The sequence below is a fragment of the Aptenodytes patagonicus genome, chromosome 6 (genome assembly GCF_965638725.1).
Source record: "Aptenodytes patagonicus chromosome 6, bAptPat1.pri.cur, whole genome shotgun sequence".
Lineage (NCBI taxonomy): Eukaryota > Metazoa > Chordata > Aves > Sphenisciformes > Spheniscidae > Aptenodytes > Aptenodytes patagonicus.
In genome coordinates this window covers 35,850,017-35,873,215 of record NC_134954.1, presented here as the reverse complement: position 1 = coordinate 35,873,215, position 23,199 = coordinate 35,850,017, and the positions used below count along the sequence as shown (strand labels likewise).

The window sequence follows — 23,199 nt, the reverse complement described above, 5'->3', positions numbered from 1 at the left end:
AAATCTATTACCTGTGCACTTTGATCAAGCTGTTTAACTATTCCTTTAATAAACCAGGAAGACTGAGATCCTTTTGTCCTTCACTATTAATTGTTTTTCAATCTTAATCTTCCCTGAAGCACTTCTCTGAGCCCTTTTTAAGCTTTCATCAGCCTTCTTCAATTGTGGATACCATACATTTCCATATTTTAGTGAGATAGAGAAGTCTTGTGAAAAATCTGTAGGGAGAAGTTAGGCCTGTAGAGACAGAGAAAACTCTGAAGTGGAGAAGGGAGAGAAGGGTACTGCTTAGCATTTTGTATGTTCAACTCTACGTAAAGGCTAACAGCAAACCCGTTGCTGAGAGGAGTGGTATTAACTTAATGATATTAATCAGCTGAGCTTGCCTGTATTGACGTAAGTACAACTACGCTTACTCTGTGATTTGTGGTGGAATTCTGAACTTCCCTAAGAGAATGAGGCCTTCATTTGAAGCCATCCCAACTGCATTATGACTTTTTAATCCCACAGTTTTGGAAGTACTGACTCATGGGTGTTGTGCTTTATGATGCCACTTCTGCTTATTCTTTGTTATTTTTTGAGATGGTCTCCTGGAGTTCAGGACTGTTCTATTGGGTTGGATATGGATGAAAGAACATTGTTCTGGTCACATCACTTTCCTCCGAAGGGGGGGAAAAAAAAAAACAACCCTGCAAGACAAAAAGAAAGGTATGCCAGCATTTGTCCTCTCTCTTGAACCCAGCTGAGTTCAAGCCCTGACACGTACCAAACTCAACCCAGTGGTGAAGCTGACAATAGAGAATTTATGAAGGAATACAACAGTTCTTGTTGCCTTAGCAGTGTTGTGATGATCTTGTGCCAAAACACTGTTCTTTTATTACAATTTGGAGACTTTTTGACAGCGCCAAAGTACTCATTGTTTCTCAAGAACGTGTCTACAATGGGAGAAGAATGGCAATCCTGTGTGACAATCTCTGGAAAGAAAACGCTAAAATAATAGTTTCACAGGTAACAGGCCCTCTTGCAGGATTGCATCTTGTTTTTTCAGGCTAAAGACTGAACTGAATTATATAATTCAATTTCACCCATTTCCATCTTCTCTGATCTTCAGACTGTATTTTAATTGTTAGACTTTTTTTTTTTTAAAGCTTGCAAGCAAAACTGGTGCCTCTCCTTTCAGACCAGCTATACTAGCACTTCTTCCCCCCCCTCGATACTTTGTGCATTTATTTTCAGTTACTTTACATGAATTCAAGCACTGAATTCCTATCGCATGCAAATCCCATTAACTCAATGGAAGTTTAGGACTGGGACCTCTAAGCTTATTTTGAAAGAAAAAAAAAACCCCAAAATTTTCTGTTGAATTCTGCAACTTTATCTCAAACTCCTAAGAGCCATAGCATGTATTCTCCACAAATGTATAGGACATGGTATGCTTCTTTCCCAAACTTTTGTCTGGGAAAACTCCTACTCTTAATTAAACTTGAACATACTGCAGGAAGTTAATTTAAGCCATCAGTCCCACAGGACTGAGCTCAGGTGATCCAGCAAACACCTGTTTCAGCTACAAAAATGTTTCCTCTGAAGAAGAAATTAGTCCCTTCTTATGAGATTGGAGGGAGTTTTTCCCTCCCTTCTCCTGTTGTTTTCCTTCCATTTAAGTAAATGCAGTATACCCTAGTCAGAAAAGTCGCAGAAGCCAGCGGGGAGGACCTTGAGGAGACACCGAGGCCTGCCCCGGCTTCGCCAGCGACCACCCTGGAAACCTCCAGGAATCTCCTCACCCTCGAGCAAATCTCCTCACGCCCCCCGCGGTCCTCGTCGGCGCCGCTCCCTCGCTAGTAAAATGCGTGAGAAACTTCGCCTCAATTTAAAGACAGCACCCGTTGGGACCTCCGGCGGCAAGAAAGTGAAGTGTGAGTAACGCTAAATTAAACTAAATTAAATGGCTGCTGGGGGTCTGCCACCGCCCCGCCCCGCAGCGGCTTTCGCCGTGGGACGGGCGCGGGGCCCGGGCGCCTCTTCTCGCGAGAGGCTGCCCCCGGCAACGGCAGGACGCGACGGCGGGGAGGCAACGGCCATGGAGGAGGCGGCGGGCTCTGAGGCGTCCTTCTGCCTGCAGAGTATCCTTCCTCCTCCGGAGTATTTTCCTCCTCCTCGTCTGAAGCGGGCGGCTGGGGGGGTGTGGGGCGCCCCGGGGTCCCGCCGGTTCCCCGCCTCAGGGGGCGAGCGGCGCGGGCGGGCCCGTCTCCTCAGTGCTCCTGCCTTCCTCTGGGTGTACTTGTCCTCGCCAGGCGGGGGGACCCCGGTGCCTGCCTCGGCGGCAGCTTGGGGGCGGTCGGGCAGGGCAAGGGCAGCGTGCAGCCCTGCCTGTGCCGCTGGCTGCTCGCTGGGAGCCGGGGCAGGACCGTCGCAGCAGGAGACCCGCGGGTTGCCAAGTTTTATTTCATAGAATAAGGGGGGGAAAAAAAGCCAAAAACCCCCAAGACCTTGTTGCTGCTTTTTGCGAGTTACTGCCCCTGGAGGCTGAAAAGGGCTAATATGCGGGGGTGTTTTTTCCTGCAGAGACGGTAGGATCTTGCTCACTTTAACGGGGTTTGTTTTCTTGGCTGTTAAAGAGTCCCTGGAGGGACCCTTAGGAAAAGCGGGGTAATTTTATCCTCCCCTGCTGATGGGGCAGTCTAAGCAAGAGTTAAAATTCTGAACTGAAAGTCTCTTCTTGCCTCGTTTTAGTTGTTGATCAGTCAATGACCCAAAAATATCTACCGAGGAGTGACAAGCCATGTCATTAAGACTCAGTCCCAATGTGCTGTTGTAAAAGGTGCTCCTTTAATTTCCCCGTGCCTGCCACACACAGTAACTGGCCAGATAGTTGTGTTTTTCTTTAGTATTGTGTATGACTAAGATACAAAGATTGTGATACAATAACCTAGACATAATTTTGTTTGCTGTGGCTTCTAGAGGAAAAAAAATCAGTTTGAATTCTTTTCACAATTGAGTTGTGGCAAATTATGTTAGAACTTTATGGCTTTTAAATGTGTAATTTTTGGTCAGACGACCCAAATTCTAGTTTTGTCACTAGGTCAGATTAGCTCTGTTTTGTAGCTGTGAGCTGCCAAATCAATAAGATCTTGCGAGCTTTGTTTTAGAGGCTAAATAATCAGAGCTTAAGTGTTAGGCCCTACCAGTACCTTAGTTTTTCCTGCCTTGCTAGACTTAAGATGTAAGCCAACGTAAAAGCAATAAAAAACGTGGAATATTTGCCTTAGTGAGCTTGTGCCTCAGTTTCTACCTCCTTGAAACTGCCCAGCTGTTTTCAGTGTGGTGTACTTAAAGCACTGCATCAGCACATGTGTTAAAATAATCGACACAGTGTTTGTGGCAAAAATACAATAATTTTAAAATCAAATTCCTCTCTTTTATTGTATACCTGGCTATGATTTTTGGAAAAAAGAGGAAAAAAGTAATTGGGAGTTTTAAAGTAATGTTTTAGTCTGTGCACAGTGTTTGCAGTGATGCATTAGTTTAGACGATAATGGATCGCAAGTAAGGTCAGGTCAGTAGAAAATCCAGGAGGAAAAAAACAGTGTTTGAAAGTGTTTTACTCCTCAGGGTTATACTGCAGTGATGCTTCTATCTGCATTGAAAGATTTGACAAATGTAGAAAGAAATAGTCAAGATGGGGAGAAGGATCATTTTTAGCCCATACAAAAGATAGCTTTAGAAAAAATAAGTTTCTGATCAAATCACTAAACATGGTATGAAAAATCGCTGGGTACAGTATTTTATTTAAATGCACTTCATTTAAATTAATTTTAAGTTGATAAATACTGTGCTATAAAGTAATGAAGAGGCTTTGGAGTTCCAGAGAAGTATGCAGATATTTATTTTGTACATAGAATTACTACATATATACGGAAATTGTCCCCTGCTTCATACAAAAAAATGTTCACGCTATACAAAGATGACCATGCTTTTTAAAGTCTCATTCTTTAAAAAGAGCATGTGTAGTCAGCTTGCTAGTGCTAGGATATCTTAATCTAATTTAAAAAAGGATTTTTTTAGAACATTACCCTAACTAGTCAGTCAATATTACTGTCTTTTATCTTGACTTGCCTGCTGCAAGCAGCCTTCTTGCTTTTTCAAACAATAAAGGAAACCTATCCCTCCTGCTTTGCACTCGTGCCTTGCTGCTGTTCCCTTTTCTTCTGTAATCAGCAGTTCAGGTGAACTTTTCTCCCTGTGAGTTGAAAGAATGAAGTCCAGGAATTGGGAGCTGTTACATTAGGATGTGGTCAGACATGGATGTGAGGACCAAAACATTCCTGTTGTACTGGGGAGCAGGCAGACAATTGAAAGGTAGCCTGATGCCTGCATCCCTGATCATTCCCTCAATTCTGTTGGGTCAGCTCTTGCAAGTCATGTCTCAACGTGAGCTATTTTCATCTGTGTTCTCTTTGCTTACCTTGGTGGACCCACATATGGTCCTGGAGTACCATGCTGAGAAAAGGTGCATTCATTGAACCACGTAACTTCTTTGCCCTCCTGTTAAAGTCAGAAGAGTTAATCCAAATTTCTTCTGGTGCAATAGAGAACAGACTAAGGCCTGTTAAATCTAATAGTTTGGGGGTTCCTTCCTTCCCTCCCCTCCCCCCCCCCCCTTATGAAACAAAGCATAGTAAACATTTTTTGGAGATGAGTTTCTGCGTAGTTCAGGTTTTAGAATTAACATTCCAGAATCAGTCAGGTTAGAAAATGATGCTTTTGCAGAGAGCGAAATTTGAGATGCAGAGAGGTGGTGACTTGAATTCAAGTCCTGTGTTCCACATTGGCAGTCTGTCATGCAGTAATTCAGGAAGTAAATTTGGGGGCACATACATTACAGGCATTTGCTTTCATGTACTAAGCCTATATAGGAGATTCTTAAGAAGTGTTCATGCCAGTTTTCTATTTACATATACAGTTTTTATAGTAAGCATGTAGGGTAATTGGGTAGTTGGAGGTACGCAGATGTACTTTGACTTGATTACTGAAAATTACACATTTATTCACTCAATTACTTCCCTATTTGGTTTTTAAGTTTAGAAGAGAAAATGATATCTCTCCAACTTCTATCTCAAACCTCACATCTCTGTAAAACAAATGGTGGTTATTCTTTTTTGGGACATGATCTTCAGTTTTTAGCCTTCTAGATGGTTATAATCTAACTGATAGTTTTGTTGATGCTGGGGTCTTGAATGTAGATGATACTTTTACATACATATTGTACTGTGAGAACTGTAGCAAAAGGCCTGTTTTCTAGGAGAATAATTCAGATTTGGGAAACGATGCAAAGCTGGAAAATCATGTATCTTTTTTCTCTTTATATATAGAAGTTACCATTTAAATTTGATGTGTGTGAAGTACTGAATTGCCAGCTTCTCTTTCCTTCAGAAGTTAATTTCTGGTTTATTTACACGGGTCACTTGTAGGCTAACTGATTTCCTAGGGAAACTGTCAACAGAGCATTCTTGCTAAAAACGTTTTTGTTATACTTTCATGGGCTGTGAGGCTAGTGGATGAAAAAATGTTTATTTGGGTTTCATTTTACACCATTTGTAGTTATTTTTAATGAAAAGTTTGCCTCTAGAGCATTTGGAGGAACTGTAGATAATTTCCAAACGACTTTTTACATTTTGAAAGTTCCTTTTTATTGTAGCTGTGTTGTAATTAAGGCACTTGTATCAGCTTCAATAAATGGTCCTCTAGTATTCGGTGTTTGATCTCAGATGTTCGTGTTTGAACTCTTACATCTGAATTTGATAAAAAAATGCCAGTCTCTGAGAGCATGAAGCTTCTTATGCTTAGAAGCATGAAGTGTGTGGAAATCTCAGTGCAGTAAGACCCGTATGAAAATGGATGATTGTGTGAGAGCAGAATTTAGCTACTGTTTAACTCGGAACAGTGCTTGACTTCTAACTTTAACAGATCTGATGAGGCAAATTGTAATGGTGTTTAAACCTGCTATAAAAACTTTGAATCTAAATTCTGTCTCTGTGTGCACATAGTTTTCACTGGAGCTAGGCATGTTCACCTAAAGGCTGAAAGGAGCCTTGAAGTGTAAAGTCTTGTATCAAAAAGAACAAGGGTGAAGGTGGTGATAACAGATTTATAGATGGTTGGTTTATGATACATTTTTTTAACTTGGAACTCATCACATGCATCAGCTGTTTCAGACTTAACAAAATCTGCAGAATTTACCATAACAGATGACTCTAAAGATGATTATCAGTATGAAGAGGTAATTTACTAATTTGATAATCTTCAGATATATGTGGTAGAGCATTCATGTTTCGTTCTTTTGTTTTACTTCATCAGTCACAAAAACATCCTAGGAGAAATGACACAAATCTTCTTTTATGAAGTGTGATGATGCTAGGCATGTCTTTATTTTTCAAAAGAAGATTTAGTGTCGGTTGATTTATTATGTTTTACTTTTATTTGAATGTTTAACATTGGAATGTTAAATCTTCTATAAAGATACAGGTATTTCTATTTAGAAGTTTCAGCTTATTTATAATGAATATTTCAGTTATATAAATTCTATTTAAATAGGGCAAAATATTATTTTAACAAGAACGAGATTATTTTCAGTAGTTGTACTGGGAGTGGAAACGGCTGTATTCTGAAAGAAAGATGTATAAAATATTTTGATACCTAACTTTAAATCATTTCATTTAGGTTTCAGCAGATGATGAATTTAGTCTTCAGGAAGATGATGAGGATCTGTCAAAGGCTTTGCAGACTATTCAAGAGCAGGCTGAAGATGCCCAAATTTTAGTAAGAACTTCCTAAACATAATTCAGTTGGCATTAGTGGCTTAAAATTTACACATAACTTATTTTAATTATGAAATATTTGTGTGGAAAAGATTGTTTCTTACTTTGAAGTTTCTAGGGGTAAATGTATGCCACAGTGGAAAAGTCAACTTATGTTTCCTGGGTTTCATCTTCCTTTAACTTTTGTTCATTTTATGTTCTGTAAACAACCTGATATTGCAAATACAAGTAACAAATATATAGATAGATTATTTAAAATATATTACTGTTATTACAATGTATCAGTACTTTAGGGTTTGTTTCTTTATCTGAGTAGATTGAATGAGAGCGTGATCCGTGACACAAGAAAGAAACTGCATATGCTTAAGACCCACAGAAGCTTGTACTCGAATACCTTGCTAAAGAAGATTATTCATATATTGAAAATAAAGAATGGGCTGTTAAGCTACGTTAAATCAAAATATTAATGAAATTATCAATCATTTCACACAATTAGTTTTTGAAACTTCTTACATTTACAGTTTGTTTTCAAAACAGTCATGTAATAGTTCAGTTACACAATGGGATTGTTATATTGCGTTTTCCAAAATGTGATTTACCTGAATTTACTTGCTTATAACAATCTAATGGAAAAGTGCTTTTCCCTGCTGTGTTTCTAATATCACTGCTATCTTATAGCCTCATTAGTAAGCTATTGTCACAGTCTTCATTTTGCAAAAGCAAATGATTAATAATGAAAAGGTAAAATTATCTGAATGATTCTTAACATCAAAATGGAGGAAAAATGTGCTTTTTCTTCTGCACTAATGCATATCAACAGTTCAGTTTTGCATTTTAGATCAAACTTTGAATGAAAACTGACAATACCAGAGTCTTATGTGTTTTGAAACTGAATATGCCTGAAAATTAAGGGAAAGGTGGCAGAAGTTTTAAAGACTGAACATGCTTAACCAAGTAGTTAAGTAGTAAAGACTGGACTTACTTAACCAAGTAGTGGGAATTCTTAGTGTTCTTTAGGGATAACTGAAGTTTTGTCTGTTTTACTGTGTGAGTTGACATTCAAATAGAAAGTGAAACAAGGAAGAAAATTTTTAATCTATTCATCTTTTGACAGTGCTATATTTAAAAAATCTTTTACCTCTTCATTGATTTATTGAATTTTGCGTGGTAGGAAACAATATGCTAATATCTATCCCATTTAATCAACTGAAGAAAGTGTTACCTTTCCTTAAAACAAAAGAAGAACGTGTGTGCTTAAACTCAAATTCTCTTTGATTTTGTGCTTATGCTAATAGATGTCCGTCTTCTTGCTTCTTGACTCATTATTTGGAGGTTTCATTTTTTCCATAATTTTGAAACTGAAATAACATTTCCAGCCTTTAGACAGGAAGACATGAATAGAAAAATGTTTTAATACACTTGCTAGTTCCTTGGCAGCTTTCATAACGATTTACTGTATATTTTGTGAGGCTCAGTGACTAGATTGTTTGATGCTAATTCACTGGAAAAATCCAAGTGCTGCAGTGGATGCTTTTGCTGACCCAAGTTAGAAGCACTGTTTCCTGTGAATTAATACTGAATTAATATCCAAACTCTTGAGCGAAGAAGCACAGCAGAAGGCTGTCTTCACATGATAAATAATTGGTACACTTTTTCAATCATTAGCTTCTAATCTTGGCTAAAATAGGTTAGATTAGGTAATAACCATATCCTGGAATAGCTACTCTGTGATAAACGTTTTTACGTGATTATGTATATTTGCTGTTCATAGTAACTTGTATACCTAATTCCGTATTAAAGATTGCATTTCAATATTAGATGCAAATCTTTTGGTTAAGGAAAGAAATTATAAAGAGAAGGCACAGATCAAGTTAGCATCCAAAAATATTTAAGCGGTTTGCCAAATGCAGATACTCAATTTAGAAACTATGGATATTTATAGTAACTACAGTTTCTTTTACGCTCTGTAAAAACGTCAAGTATAACCGGGAAAATCTAAGAAAAATACTTATTTTCAAACTTCCTTCCAAAATAATTAGCACTAATTACTAAATGAAGAAGAGCAAACGTAAGCTAATGAGAGATGGTGCTATTCACTTTTTTTTTTGTTTAAATAAAATGGTGTGTAGGAATTAAAACTATGTTTCTACAGGGGATATTGAGACATGTTTTCGTTCCTTCTGGATCTCTGCATAGGTACCATGAAACCTCTGGTCTTCAAGGAGTTTGGTGAGGCTCCCTTGCCAGTTACAGTTCACGTTTTTGTTTGGATCCCAAGAGGGAAATGAGGGTGATGGAGCTCTAATCTAAGTATCATTTCCCCCTAGTCTGGAGGTGAAATGGCAGCTGATTCAAAATACAGCTGTGCTGGTCAACACATGCCTTGGATAGCAGTGATCCTGCCTGCTGTTCCTGTTCTAGTCATCATTTGTCCTTTTCAGTTGCAACTCGTGATTTTTTTTTTTGTTGTCCTTGTTTTGAGACATTGTAAAGTAATATTAATTATTTTTAAACACAAGCAATAGAGTACTTTGCATATGAAAGAAAATCTTAAGCTGATAGGGACCGTAGGAAAAGGATACAGAACTTGTGGAAAACCACGAGAAAGCTGGCTGAAATACTCTCTTCAGTAGTTACAACTATTACACTTCCATTCCAGGATCTTTATTTTCTTAAGATCCCAAATGATAATCTGAAGTTACATTGTCTTTCATTAACCTTATATTTTATGTAGGTTTGATTGATAATTCGTTTGAATGTGTTAAAAATCCTTGAATTCCCTTTTAATATTCTTTTTTAGTTTAATAAGTTTTGCAAGAACATCTTATTTTGTTTTCTAGAGAAATTATTAATTTATCTGGTGTTCATCTTTCTTCATTGGACAGAAATTCTTGAGAGTATTGTGGAAGTCTTTAAGGTTGAACTCTTAGCAATTCATTTATTTTACTGGCCATATTTGCAATCCTTAGACTCAAAATGTTTTGAAGATTTTAATTAAAAAAAATTAACCAAGAAATATTTAACAGATATTTAACAAAGCAAATATTTAGTTTGTTTATTTTGACTTAATGGTCAGAATCCTTTAATAAGGTATTTTTGTCTGTATAGCTACCATAGGGTGTCTGTTTGCACCACATTAATAGATTGTATTTTCCTCATTTCTAAGTAGGTAAATATATACAAAAACTTACTGTTATGCCATTCTATGGGTAGTCATCCAAGGTTAAGATTAAGTTAAAGTGGTTAACCTAATGTCACTCTCAAAGTCTGCAGAAGAGCTAGGAATTTAGTTCTGGTTTCCTGAGGTCCTGTTCCAATACTGTGCCTGCTATACTGCATTCATTTTTCCGTATATTGTTCCCTCCTCAAGCTTCAGTTCCTGAAATGATTCTCAGTGCTAGTATCGAGCTAATAAATTCTCTTCTGCACGGATGAAATTAATTTCTATCATATTTCCGTTTATTAAGGGAATCAAGCTGTGTCATTTCTTCCAAAGACTGGGTTTATAGATGTGTTTGGGAAACTACAAGCAACGATATTAGGTATTTGCCTCACTTAGAATAAAGAAAGAAAAGAAGCAAGAAAAGGGATGCAGCTGCATGTCTGCAGATGTACTCTCTTTGGTTCTTGTATTACCACAATTAGAAAATAGACCTGTCTGATGTACTGTATCTCTAGTAATGAAAATATGCTAAACATTACATTGCACTTGGCATATTGTATTATTCATAATACAGTGTTACATGGCCTTGATCGTACATGTACAATTCTTTCTGTTTATATTAGCTAGGTTGCCTGGATTAAACACAACATTTTCTGTATTACACAAAATGGCTATGAGATTTTTCCAGTGTAGGGAATGCTGTGTGTTTTTTATCAAGAGAAATGCCTTTATCTCCAGGTAATTTATGCAGTCATGTTGATAGAGCTCCCACTAAGGACGTGAATAAGCCATAAATGGATGGAGTTATCAAAAATCCCTGGCCTTAAAGATTCTTTTTAAATGGATGGAGGAAATAATTTGCAGTCACAGCCTTTAGTATGTCTTGATGAGTATTTCACTGGAATTTTTTTCAGTTTTGCTAGTATTGAAATGAAGAAAAGAAGGTAGGCATGTATGGAAGCTGTTTCTGCTGCTCTTCTCTACAGCGGTATTTTTTTCTAATAATATGTAGCTCACATCATAAAATCTGAGTTTCTTTCAAAAGTGTGCTAAGTGATAGTTGTCAAGCCCAAGTTTGTTCTGTCCTCCTCTCACCAGGAGGACAGGCACGTGCAGTATCTTGTCATAGTAGCCTGTGTTGTTGAGCAGGTCCGTTGTAGCATTGTGCCCATGTGGAGTTCCCAAATGCTGAGAACTTCACATTTAGGTATGTCAAGTCGCTGTAATCCATTTGAAGTCTGAATGAATTAACACCATCTCTTTGGCTGCCAAGTTGTGGCAGCCTCTCTCATCTGGTTATCTTTAAGTGCATTTTGTGGGGGGGGAGGGTAGTCTCAGACTGGGTCATATTTTACTTTTTTCATATCTCTGTGCATCTTGAAATCTCTCTAGGAGAGCTTAATATCAAGCTATGCACTGAGTGGGCTGAATGGGGTTGGGTGAAGGTAAGAAATGTGCATTGCAACAGAAAGCTGTGAAGGGCATTTTTTTCTTTCTCTCTGTAGTAGGATTGCTCTGTTTTGTTTTGATTCTGCTTTTGGCAACTGTGCTTGACCCATGAGCTGATCCTATCTGAATAACTGTCTATCTTGATGGCACTGGAGGAGTTGCATATGAAGCCTCAGTGCACCATCTGTATTCTGCTAACACTTGTAGCGATGTTGTCTGGCAGCTTCATTCAGTGTCTGCATATGGATGTTGAGAAGGAAAGGGAGAACTGATCTTTGAGACTTTCTAAGAGATCTAATGATGGAGATGCAGTTCTTTCAGTGTCTCCATTGCATGCATCATTACAAGAAGAATATAAGCTATTTTACTATCACCTTGGATTTTTGCATTTTTCATTAGATGAAGTACTGATTTTTCTCATCAGTAGATTTGAAGGTTTCTGAAGGGTGCAGGAGTATGAGAACTAACATTTTCTCTCTGGTGAGTGACAGAAGATCATCCATCAGTTTAAATAGTTTCAAGTCCATATCAGATTATGTCAGGTTCAGAATACGTAAATCAGATGATTTTGAGTTATTTCTCTATAACCTTTCACAGACCTTGACATTAGAAGGATCAGTGATTACAAATCTGATCAATAAAGACAAGGGAAACAATTCAGCTGTACTCTGGTAGGTATGTGACTTTAGATGACCTCAGAAATAGAAGGTATGATAATTACATCTCTCTTGTAGGTTTAATAACAATTATAAAATTTTAATTTCAGGCTTTGCAATCAGTTCTGACTTCTAAGAAATCCGTGTCTGAAATACCTGAAGCGATGGATGACTTCTTCTGCAATTTCCTGGTCAGACTGGGAATGTCCAGAACCCTTGACTGCTTCCAAACTGAATGGTAAAATATTTTAAGTGACCGTGTTACTTCGAGAATTAGGAAGTAGATGCTCAGGATTCAAATATTTCCAGTATTTCAGGATATATTTCCAGAAAAGTCTTCTGAGTACAAGCCATTCTTAAATACCTAGTGTCTTACCAAATAAATATATTCATGTTGAGAATGAGGATGCAAACCATTGTTTTAAGGACAGACTTTCAAGAAAGCTGACTCTGGGGATCTCCGAAACAGGTACCTTCGAAGGACTGTATGCATTTCACTTAACTCTAGACATTTACAAGCCTGAAGTGGTCACCTGAGGCCTCTTCTGTGACCAGTGAAGAGAAATCATTTTCAGGATGCAACTCATCTGAGTTGTTTAAGCCATCTCCCTTAAGATGAAATGAATTCAGTTATAATTTTTTCAAGTATATTCTTCTCTCCACTGACTAACAATGAAAACTAGAAACCAGCTGCAGTGCAGAAGTCGTTATTGGATCAAATGAGTCAAATGCAAAATGACCAGCATTTCATTTCAGCAGTGCTGAGAAATCATGTGGCTTTATTGTTTTCTTGCTTTCCAGAACCTAGGTGCCTGCTTAAAAACTGAATGTTTTGTAGTATGGTATAGTATTGTCACCTTACTTGTTTGCGTATTTTTGGACATTCATCATAGGTACCTCGTATTTTGAAGTAGAATAATCACAATTTTTGATGCTTGGTAATTTTTGGTACATCAGTCAAAATAATATGGTTCGTTGGTTTTATTCTTTTTAAAATTTAATTCATATAGTAATCAGAAGAGTAAACTCTTGAGCTGTTGCTATCTTCTTTTCCCCAGCTTTTATAGATTGCAGAGATTTTGTCCATACTTCTCGCAGAAGTTTAAAAATGCAGTTTTGTCTAAATATTCCACTTCCTCCACCACTCTCTTCACATATGGAATCCCACAGGGTGTATACATTTTTAATACTGATTAGGAATGATGTGCTAGGAGTGCTGCAAAGCTTGAGAGGAGAGCTGAATTATTTTGGAGGAAAAGATTGTTCTTGTCATAAAGTTCTATTGAAATACTTTCAGTTACGAGCTTCCTTTGAATCACAAGTTATGTTGGAAAGATTCTGAGAAGTGGAAACAACTCCTTGCGTTATCTTGTAGTCAGTCTTTAAACATCAGAGGTTCAGTGCTTCGTTCATAAGGTCTCTTGGAATTGTTTAATTTGAAAATTAGTAAATTTGAAGAGTTAGAAACATCCTATTTTTTCCTACAAAAGCCTTGAAGCTTTTAAATTTTCTTAGAAATATTCTCTAATGAGGAAATCATTGCTATTGTTTGCAAGGTTGTGATCTTATTAGTGTAGAGCTCACCAATCAGGTGTTGCCTTTGGAATTAATAATGATCTGGTTTTTGACAGCATAACAATGTGACTTAAATGATTCCTTAGAGAAGAAGCACTATAGTTCTGTATTCTTTTTCAACAAAAGAACTGATATGAATAGCGTTAAGTTTGAAGAAGTTTAACAGTTTTAATGGAAGAAGATAATTAATACCAGACAGATATAAATAGCGACCTTTTTATGAAACTACAGCTTTCTCTGAAGTGCTTAATCTGAATTTATATCAATGGCAAAATTCAAATTGCTTTTTAACAGGGCAAGAGCAGGTCTTAGGAGGCCCTGTCTTGTAAATCCTTAGCTATACATACTTTTTTCTCTGTAAGTAATATTTTTAATTTCAGTAGCATTACAAATGAGCCTAGCATGTCAGGATCTAAGCTTACTGTATTGAGACTTTTTCTGCATTAATAACTTGTTTCAAAATGTTTCTTGTTGGTTTGAAATAGATAATTTACAATATTAATGAAAGTGAGAGCAGATTAGTGTGCTCAGGTTTGTCATTATGTATTGGGATGACACTCTCACTCTCATGCTGTGGTGATCAAGTACTAATGGAATTTAAAATGAGAAATTAATTAACGTAGAGAAAATTTATCAAAAAGCTTGCTTTGAAATAATTGTCTGTCTGAGATCTAAAGGTCACGTAGATTGGACCAAATTATCTGTGTTTATTTCAGAGTTTGAGAAAACATTCTGTTCTATCCAGCTGTATAAAATGTCATGATTATGTTTTATTTTAAGCCAAACCCACTCTTTTTCTATGATGTAATGAATAATTTTATCACGCTTGTAGTGATTTTTTTTTTTTTACTTATGTAGGTTTTTGCACATACACTTTTTTCTTCCAGTTATACTTCAAGGAACTTAAAATTAGACTTAAATTATTTTTAGAATATCTAATTTACCATTAACTTTTCTATTCCTTTGATACACAAGATTTTGTAGTGCTTTTGTTGCTTATTAAAAATACTGGATTGACAGCTTTGGAGTATGAAGTGCAAGGGCTGATCAACTGTAAATTCACGCGTCTGACAGTCTATACCTTGTAATCCCAAAGAGCTCACTGCTGCTGGCAGCATGTTGCCAGTCGGATGAGCAGATGAATCATTTGCTGTTCACACATATGCACGGAGCTATCACTGTGATTAGTTAGTATACCCATTGGACTGGTAATCTCTGACTAAGTGTTCCTGGAGACCTGGCAGTGTTTCAGCTTGTGAGTAAAAGGAGAGCTCCAGACTAATTACGGAAACATGATTTGAAAATTCTTTTCTGTTTGATGTGGTTAAAATTATGAATAAACTTACATGACCAAGCAAGGTTAAAAGCCATGTCTGTCTTGTGTATGCCTTGCAAAGATTGCCTGGGTTGTGCATAACAGAGCACATGCAACAAAGCTACTATGTCTTCTCTGAGCATAAAGGTAGACTCATTACAAAAAAAATCCTTTTTGCAGAATGAAGAAAATGGATATAGGTTGTGATCCTCCATGTCACAACTCCCTGAAGACAGTGGAAACAATCTGCTTATTTCAGGCAGAGCTAAGTTTCCTCTACTCTGTGTCCTCTTTGGCCTGGAAATCGTATGGTCACATTAATGTACATTGTGCTCTGAGTTCATAAATCCTGAGAGGAATGAGGGTTATCAGTTCCAGGACAGCATCACACTAAAATAGATTCAGTTTTTGGATTAGACTGGCTCAGAACATAAGCGAAGTAACCTCAAGTTTGACTTGCAAAAAGCTACATGGACATACCTACTTTCTTGCCTACATAACAAGCATAACATGATAATATAAATTTTCTACTTATATGCCATAATAGATTGGAGGAGTACACTAGGGCAAAAAGGTGCTTTATTTTTCTCTGCTCATTTTTCTTAGCCTTCTGTTGAAACTGTTTAACAGGTTATCAGTTGGAATGATAATTTTCAGTAAGAAGTTCTTGTAAAAGCTAAAATTTGAAATTTTAATCCCTGAATGCATCTCTACATGAGTTATCCCTTGGTAAAGGATTATCCTGAGCTACATATCAGTTAGTTTATTGTAGGGCCTCTCTGCAACCTAATTCTTCTAGAACTCTCAGAAACTTGAATTTAATGTAACCTATATAGTAGTAATGTATAATTTTTAGTCAGTCTGTACTGGGTTTTGATCATAAAATCGTAGTTGACATCTGTTCCTTAGGTTTCCACATTCTTGGTTAATTTTAAATAGCGATTCAAGAATAACAACTCAGTTGTTCTGAAAAGCTTAGCAAAATGCTTGTGTGTGTATGGAACTAATTAGTTTAATTTGCATCACAGTTCCCTTCTATAATAGAAAGAAGTGAGAACAATAGCTATTTGGCAGTCGACTAGGTACGTAAGAGTTCTAAAAGTTTTACAAGACTAGGTTGATGAAAGATAATGAGACTTCACAATGCAATTTTGTTGTGTGGTTTTCTATTCCATTTCTACTACATGCACAAAAGCCTTCAATTTTAGTAGTGTTCTTAGACAATGGCATAATGAATTTATTGGTATTAATTGTATTTCATTAAAATTGTCTTTCAGAGTTCTTAGCTCTGCTGGAGGCTAAGTTCATCAATTATCCATGTCTGATGTGTCTTTGTGCAGAAATTTGATGGTTTTCATGAGGTGCAGTTAAGGCATTCAGTGGAGAAATTTTTCTGGCAGATAAAGGAGTATGTAGAATTGTGATCATTTGCAGTGAGAAGTGCCCTTATTTTCAGTATTTCCAGTAGGAATTGTACCTGCTCATCAGTCAATGTTTATTTGAGGGGGGAAGACTAAGCTTCTTTCTTAGTATTAAAGCCTGTTGCCACTGTAATTTGCTTAAGAAAACAAAGTGATGACAGAATGAATTTTGCTTTGGACATGTTCAGTTTAACTTTTCAAAAACCTTTAATCTGCTGGTGGTGAATGTGTCAGCTTAATTCATAGGGATGAGCATTCCTAGAAGTATCCACAGAATGCAGGTAAGGAGCTGGCCATAGGAACATAAAACATTTGGACATAAAATTAAGGGGAATGTTAGAAAATTTTTGGAGGATGTTAAGTAAGAGTTGCTTGTCAACTAAGAATCCCTTATTCTACAAACACTTTTTGTTTCAGCAACATGTTTTATTGGTCTAGGGATGCTGTGCTTATTGTCTTCAAGTTTCAAATCTGCTGCTTCTGTCCAAGTGCAGGAGATAGCATTTAGTATAATTTTTATCTCTAATTACTGCTGTTCTTTCCATACTTCCTTATTGGAAAAAAAATGCACAGATTCAATATATTTTTCCCTTGAAAAGGCAAATAATGTTCCTATTATTCCTTCTGGTGAGTTCCCACCCAGAACATCTTCCAGCTGCAGTCAAGATCAGCAGGGAAGATGATTGTGGGCCTGTAGTCTTTATCTGATGTAAATTATTTATAGCTCCATTGAACCTATGCTGAACTGATATCGCGGCTACAATAGTGCATGATGTCTTTGTCTTCAGTGGGTCTATAAAAGTTCATACCAACTGAAGGTCTTGCTCTTCTGTCTTCCGGGACAGAAGTAAATGAAGAAATAGATGTTTTGTACATGCATGTACTGGATTCTGGAATCACCTCTGCAATGTCTGCTTGCACAGAAGCATCTTACGCTTTTCTGAATCCTTTCTAATATCACCGCTCTCTTTTTTGTATAGAAGATGCTTAGGTACTTTAAGTTGCTCTGTATTTAAATACCTTTAAATTAAGCCTAAAAGGAGTAGTGTCAATGCCTATGTCCTTTTTACTGCCTGTTAGAGTATTCTTAGCTTCCATGGACATCCTACCAAAAGATGGGTAGTCCTAAAAGATACGAGACTGACTGAGTAGACTTTATTGCCAGGGGCTATTGAGATTCCTAGGTTGCTACACAGCATTACATGCTGCTCCAGATTCCCTTTTACTTCTCAAAATGCAAGTTAGTCTGTATGCTTACTTAATTAAAGCAGCCTTCAGGCTTCTACATCATGGAATCATGTTTTCTCGGGGGCTGGTAAAATAGGTAAATACTAGTAAATACAATTAAATAAGGAGAGGGCAGCATAAGTAAATGGGAAGGAATGAAGAAATTTCCCTAGGTGAGCTCTGTATTCCATGTTGAAGATAGCTCATAGAGTCATTCATCCAGGTTATCCACAGCTTTGTCATCTTGAGTCCTCAGAAAAAACAAATATCTTGCATATATTTGAGCATATGAGTTAAAAAGGTCTGTGAGTATATACAAATGTTATTTGAACAAGAATATTTTTTCTGTCTTTTATTTAAGCTATTTGGAAGAAAGGAAGGAAAAGAACAATTGTTTAAATTGAAGTACTGTGTTATACAAGACATGTCTCTTGACTGTTAGGAACAAGAATACATTTCAGAATGAAAAGCAGTAAACTAAACAGTGTGGTGGGATAGTACTGTTGCTAATTGTTAATGATCATAAAAGGTAAATGCCTTGAGATAAGTATCTGTGTGATTCTAGTTTAGGTAAATGCTAGCATGAGAAGGGAGCCATAAGTGAAGTGAGAAAAAGGAAACGGAATAAAATATCTCTCCGTTTATTTTCTACTAGGTATGAACTCATACAGAGAGGTGTGTTCACAGCCGAAGATAGTGGATTGGTTCCAACTGTGTATACCCGCAACCAGCAGCTTGAGGCTGAGAATATGCGTTTGAGGAAAGATTCAGAAAACTATAAACTTGCTGCGAAGTATGTTGTTTGGTCTTAATGAAACTTTGATATGCAGTAGTAAATGGCCAGATAAAGTAAACCCAAGTACTTAATGGAAATAATAAGTTCCTGTTTGTTATGCTGGCTGTGCATATTTTTACTTTTAGGTGACATTTGTAATTAAAGTTCAATTTTGTCTGAGCTCTGTGAGAAACCTAAATCTTAATTTCTTTTATTTGTATTTACTGGGCTATAGAAAATAATTTTCCATATGCAGTAATCACAACAAATTACTACAAAGAATCATAAGAGTATAATATGTAGAACTAGAAAATAAATGGTTATGTGCATTTTGTATTAAAATACAGTACTATAAATTACAGCTACCACAAAACATCAACACAGGAAAAAAAAAATCACTATACACTTATCCTTCATTTTTTTTTAATTGCAAAAAAATCTATCGCTCTGGCCCTAGTGGTAAATAGTATGTCACTGTAAATTACTGTCATTGATTATACTTGTGTGTACATTGTAGTAGCTGATTTTTCAAGTCCATTGTACTTCAGTCATAAAAGAGTTAAAATATTTAGCCTGTATAATGGAGAGATGCAATAATGAACTACATGTAACATGGCCTTTTCTGAAGAATGATATGTCTGCACATGTATGTGTTCATTGAGAATTTACCCTGAGACCTAATAATGTACTCACTTTGATTTTGCCAGTGCTTAGTTTTAAAATATGGAGCTGTAAAATAGAAAGTTAACTCTATCTCTTTGATTTTCCTCAAGATTGCTCAAACTACTAATTTTCATTTCAATTATTCCTTTACATGAAAAATAGCAACTTGAATCTAATAGTAACGATAATTAAATTATTTTCCAATGGTAATGTTTTATTATATTTTAAATTAATAAATTAATTGGCCATAGGCTAATAGTTAGTAAACAGCTTTAATAATCAAGTCAAATATTGTCCAGTCTAAATGTACTGTTGCACTGGGAGATGGGCCATATAGAAAACATTCCTTTATTTTCATCTGCAGTTTTTTTGGACAATGCATAGTTAGGGGTTGTGTCTCCCCCTTGAGTGGAAGAGTAAGAAGCAGTAATGCATAGTAAAAGGAAAGACAAAATCTGGTCCTTCTGAAATTTGTTATTGTCAGTAGAAATTTTAACAGGCTTTCCTTTCTCTTTTTTTTCCCCCCACCTTTTTTTCTTTCATTTTTTTCCCCCCTGTATGAAGCAGAACATACTATAACAAGGTAATCTGAGCAGATGATGACTTGACTTGACATTCTGCCATATTCAGTGTTGGTGTGGCCTCACCTTGAATACTGTGTGCAGTTTTGGGCCCCACAATTTAAGAAGGATGTGACAGTCCTTGAATGTGTCCAGAGGAGGGCAGCTAAGCTGGTGAAGGGGCTGGAAGGAATGTCTTATGAGGAATGGCTAAGGACTTTGGGTTTGTCTAGTTTGGAGCAAAGGAAGCTGAGGGGCAACCTCATTGCTCTCTACAGCTTCCTGAGGAGGGGAAGTGGAAAGGGAGGTGCTCCCTGGTATCCAGTGCTGGGACGCGTGGGAATGGTTTAAAGCTGTACTGGGGGAAGCTTAGACTGGACATTAGGAAGCATTTCTTTACTGAGAGGGTGGTCAAGCACTGGAACAGGCTTCCTAAAGAGGTGGTTGATGTCCCAAGCCTGTCAGTGTTTAAGAGGCATTTGGACAATACCCTTAACATGCATTAACTTTTGTTCAGCCCTGAACTGATCAGGCAGTTGGACTGGATGATTGTTGTAGGTCCATGCCTGGCCAGGCGATGGCCATACCATTGGAGTTGTCCTGGACTTGTTGCAAACATAAAGCTCAAAACCATTTCACCATGGTCATGAATGAGTTGGGTTTTTCGCATTAAAATGTCTGTATACTCTGCGGGGTGCCAGAAAACTTTTTATAGCAGATGCCTTCTCGTTAAAAGACTGAAAGACAATATGATAATGTGCAACAGGAAGAAAGCAGGAGAGAGAAAAGACATTGCCAGTATGCTAGGTTCCTACAGGCTATGTGTTAAACAAAACTCCCAACACTCATTTAAGTGAACTGTGCTAAAAAAATAAATAAATCCATGAACTGAAACCGTGCCCTGCTTCTTCACATTCTAGTGTTTGATGAAACCTAAAATAGCAATGCTCTGGTGGTAAACAAATGAGATACGTCACCTGTTCAGTATTCCAGAGAGGGCAGTGAGATATAGGGGAGTTTTATATGACACAAATTAGAAGTGGGTAAATTCTATTCATTGGCATTTACTGTTAAATACTACACTTATTCTGCATGTACCTTGTTAAAACTCTTACAATTAGTCCTCCTTTCTCCACTTGTAGGGAGAGCTTTATTTTCATAGTCTTTCTGCTAATATTAGAATGGAGTATATGTAGATGTGAAACTTGGTTTGTGCTAACGGTCATTACTTCATTTTTCAACAAAATTTCACAAATGTATTTCAAATAACTTCCAAAGTTTTCATTGATACTAACATTAAAAGTTCAGCACTTCTGTGAAATTAATTTCACTTACTTTGTTTTGAATAATTTATGAAATAAACCAGTGGTGTTTCTGGAATAATGGGTGAAATTGAGCATTTCTGCTGTATGTACCATGAGTTGATAATGTTCCTTTGTGTCTTTTGGATAAACCCTGATCATAATACTTTATACTAATTCTGTTTACTGTAGTGACTGTTAACAGCATTTTTTTTCTTGTTCATACATTCAATAACTGTAGTTAGTACCCTTGCTATAATAAAGCAAATATTCCAGCAGGAGCCAAAATTACCTGGAGGACAATTTGAGTTTTCAAGTATTGTGAGAGAGAATTCACCAGCTTACACTGAAAACAGAATGTCTAAGAGTACTGAAGAAATGCTGATTTGACTGGTTAGAAATCAAGGATTTGCGAGCAAAGAAAGTCTCTCATTTTGCTCTCTGGATTAGTCAGAAAACTTTCATTGTGAGATACAGTGCTGTGAAGTGTATTTGAAGAAAGCTTTTAACTACATTTGGTATTTCTGAGCTTGGTATTCTTGACAGCCATCTTGCAGAAAAGAGATGTTACTTGGGACGTAGGCAGTATGGGGGCCCAGGATAAACGACTGTAAACCAGTTACCTACTGCTCTAATGTTTAGCTATTGGTGGAAGAGATTCAGTGTCTAGAAGCTAACTGTAATTGTATTTTGGGTATTTTAATGTAGTATTTACATGATTGCATGGCAAGCAGGTGGGCAAGTAGAGTAGATTGCAGGCTGTTGGTTACATTTCACTGTGGTGTTTTGTTATTTGAAGAGAAAATCACAATCAGCTTCACTTCCTGTATACAACGAGTATGTATTTTAATAGGTTGTCCAATGTCTGAAGGCATCTTGAGATGTAACAAAATCCCTGGATGCATATAATAAAAGAAATAAATATCAGCATAATTATTTTACTCCAAAGCTAGTGATAGTTATTGCCTTAAAGTTTAGATACAGTACTAATATTTATTTAAATTATTTCTAAAAACAGACATTGTGTTGTGATAGAAATCAAAACTAATTTTACGTTGGTTTGCCATGTGACAGTAGTTAAAGTATACCTTAAGTGTACTCCCTTTCTTTCTTTTATCTTGAAGGCTACAGTTGAGCCCTGATTGATTGGTAAGGGACATTGCTATCTGCTGCAGTATTTCTTGAATGGAAACATAGATACTCTTTCCCATATGAAAGAAAAATTTGAAAACAACATCTCTGAAAACTGTTAACTCTTACAGGAGACTAGTTAAGTTTAATTCATTGTCTTCAGTGATGATTTGTGTCATTCAAGCATTTAATATTCTAGTAATATTTGCTTGTGAGTTGAATAATAGATTGTAATTTCATAGCAATATTAAACTGTGCCTATCTGATGATTTAAAATAGCTTGAATCCCATATATTTCGGTGTTTTCCTATGGCCAGGCCCTTTGTATTGCCTTTGTATTTGAACATGGAGGTAGACAACATAATGGTATATCAGGTTTAAGTTTGTGTTAATCACAGGGACTGCTAACTGTGATATTTGTAAGCTCTTTAAACATTTAGGAATTTATTAGGTAGATGGAATGAAAGTTGTGTACAGCTTTTGTCTGAGGTTTGTAACTGTGTTCACAAACATCAGTTAGGAAGTTTAAATATTTGCAGGTATCTCTGTCCTGATTTTTGGAAGCATGCTCACAAATACACGCCCAGTTTACAGCCACAGTAACAGTCAAAATATAAAGCAATCCTGGAAATTGTATTTATTATTATTGTTAGTGCTATCACCAGTAATAAAATCCTCAGCTGATCTCTTATTTCTGTGCCAAAATCTAACCATTCCTGCACATATTTGTCCATTTATACAATGAAAAAAATAAAGTGAACACTTTGTATTGTGCACCATATTTAAATGCATCTGTTTAATTACACGGTACATCTAGCATCCTTGCTACTAAATGCTATATAAACTAGACAGAGGAAAAGCATGAGAGTATGTTTTCTAAAACTGTCTTAATTTCAAGTAAAATCTTAGGGCTACAACTTGCATCATGTTGGGGAATAAAGTCCTACCTAAATTCAGTGGGAACACGGCATGTAACTCACCTTTGAAAATCCCTACTTGGTTTTATTGGACCTTGCCCTCTTCTGCTATTTTTATTAAACTATTTGCTTGAGAAGTTTAAATGGAGAGACCTGCAGTCTTTGACATACATCTTAACTAAAAGAAGTGGATATTGGCTTTGCTATGGCTGTAGCAACATCTTTTAC

General features: G+C 36.7%; 1 protein-coding gene across 1 annotated transcript in view; it reads left to right on the top strand.

Moving 5' to 3' along the window:
* The first annotated feature begins 2,070 nt into the window (after window positions 1–2,070).
* The window catches only part of SPAG16 (sperm associated antigen 16), a 427,499-nt gene continuing 406,370 nt past the window's right edge, over window positions 2,071–23,199 (top strand). The window contains 5 exon segments of the mRNA XM_076342108.1: window positions 2,071–2,123; window positions 6,234–6,280; window positions 6,721–6,819; window positions 12,197–12,324; window positions 18,280–18,417. Of these exon segments, the coding sequence (XP_076198223.1) occupies window positions 2,081–2,123; window positions 6,234–6,280; window positions 6,721–6,819; window positions 12,197–12,324; window positions 18,280–18,417 (455 nt within the window). The 5' untranslated portion in view covers window positions 2,071–2,080.